The 1,092-nt window shown below is 48.4% G+C and overlaps 1 protein-coding gene across 1 annotated transcript in view; it reads right to left on the bottom strand.

The window, feature by feature from the left end:
* Positions 1–85: 85 nt before the first annotated feature.
* Positions 86–1,092, bottom strand: part of Frmd1 (FERM domain containing 1) — a 3,156-nt gene continuing 2,149 nt past the window's right edge. Inside the window, exon 2 of the mRNA XM_031351753.1 lies at positions 86–403. Coding sequence (XP_031207613.1) covers positions 147–403 — 257 coding nt within the window. The 3' untranslated portion in view covers positions 86–146. The remainder of the gene's footprint in view (positions 404–1,092) is intronic.

Here is a 1,092-nt window from a genome sequence, read left to right as displayed (position 1 = left end):
TGTCCATGAGTGACTTTCAGTGTAGCCCTGAGTGACCATCCTAGCCTGTGCCCAGGAATTCAGATTAGCAGTTTGTTACCTGGTCCTATAGCTCACCTCCACTACAGTTCCATGTGTCCTGCCTGCTGCAGCTGCTCCAGGAACCACTAGATGTCTTCCCACAGAAGCTCAAGTCCATGTAGGTTCATCCACAGACATCTCACACTCTCCCTGCTGGGAGTTCTGCTTGATGCCCGCTGTGTGGGAGCTGCCTCACCTTTGGAGCAGAGCGAGAGGTAGTGGAAGAGATGTTGTCTGCTGCTCTTATTGTCCTCATTGTCCAGGGAGTTCCTGCTGCTTTGCTCCAAGTCCAGGTGCAGCTCCAGCAGGTCACTGATACAGGATTCCTGAAAGCTCTTCTTCTCTGTGTGAAAAGGAACAAAAGAGCTAGTGTTGGAGGAGCATGAAGTACCCCTGCATTCCTGGACACAGTGGTGGTCAGCGTCCAGACAACCTAGAGATACATCAGACCATAGGTACCTAGAGCAACGAATCACTCTTGGTGAATGAGCTCTACATTCTCATTACAGCTAGGCAACCATGAGTTGACTTTGTCCCCATTAGTCTCCTAGCATCCCCTTGTAATGGTTCTTTAGGCTGTGACACCTTGTCTCTTAGCTACAGAGCCATTCTGAGCAGTCATGGTGGTCTGTCACCTAAGAGAGACCAAATGAAAACAGAGCCCATCAGTTTTTTCTGAGGATGTATGGTTGTGGTATATGCTCCCAGCATCCCTTGTAACATGGGCACATAGTTCTACTCTTTCAAGCCTCACAATTTTAATCAGGCACACTCATTTCTCTCTCTCTCTTTCTCTCTCTCTCTCTCTCTCCCTCTCTCCCTCTCTCCCTCTCTCTCTCTCTCTCTCTCTCTCTCTCCCCCTCTCTCTCTCCCTCTCTGTCACAAACACACACTCACATATACACATTCATACACACACAGGCATGCACACATAAGCCTACACACCCTACATGCATGAACACATATACATGCAAGAGAATACACAGAAACAGGCACACACTCCTGCCTGTATACTGTGTGAAATACCTTAAT

This window comes from Mastomys coucha, unplaced genomic scaffold, assembly GCF_008632895.1.
Source record: "Mastomys coucha isolate ucsf_1 unplaced genomic scaffold, UCSF_Mcou_1 pScaffold5, whole genome shotgun sequence".
In the NCBI taxonomy this organism is placed as follows: domain Eukaryota; kingdom Metazoa; phylum Chordata; class Mammalia; order Rodentia; family Muridae; genus Mastomys; species Mastomys coucha.
The sequence above is the reverse complement of the archived record's forward strand: the minus strand, read 5'-3'. Positions and strand labels throughout refer to the sequence as shown.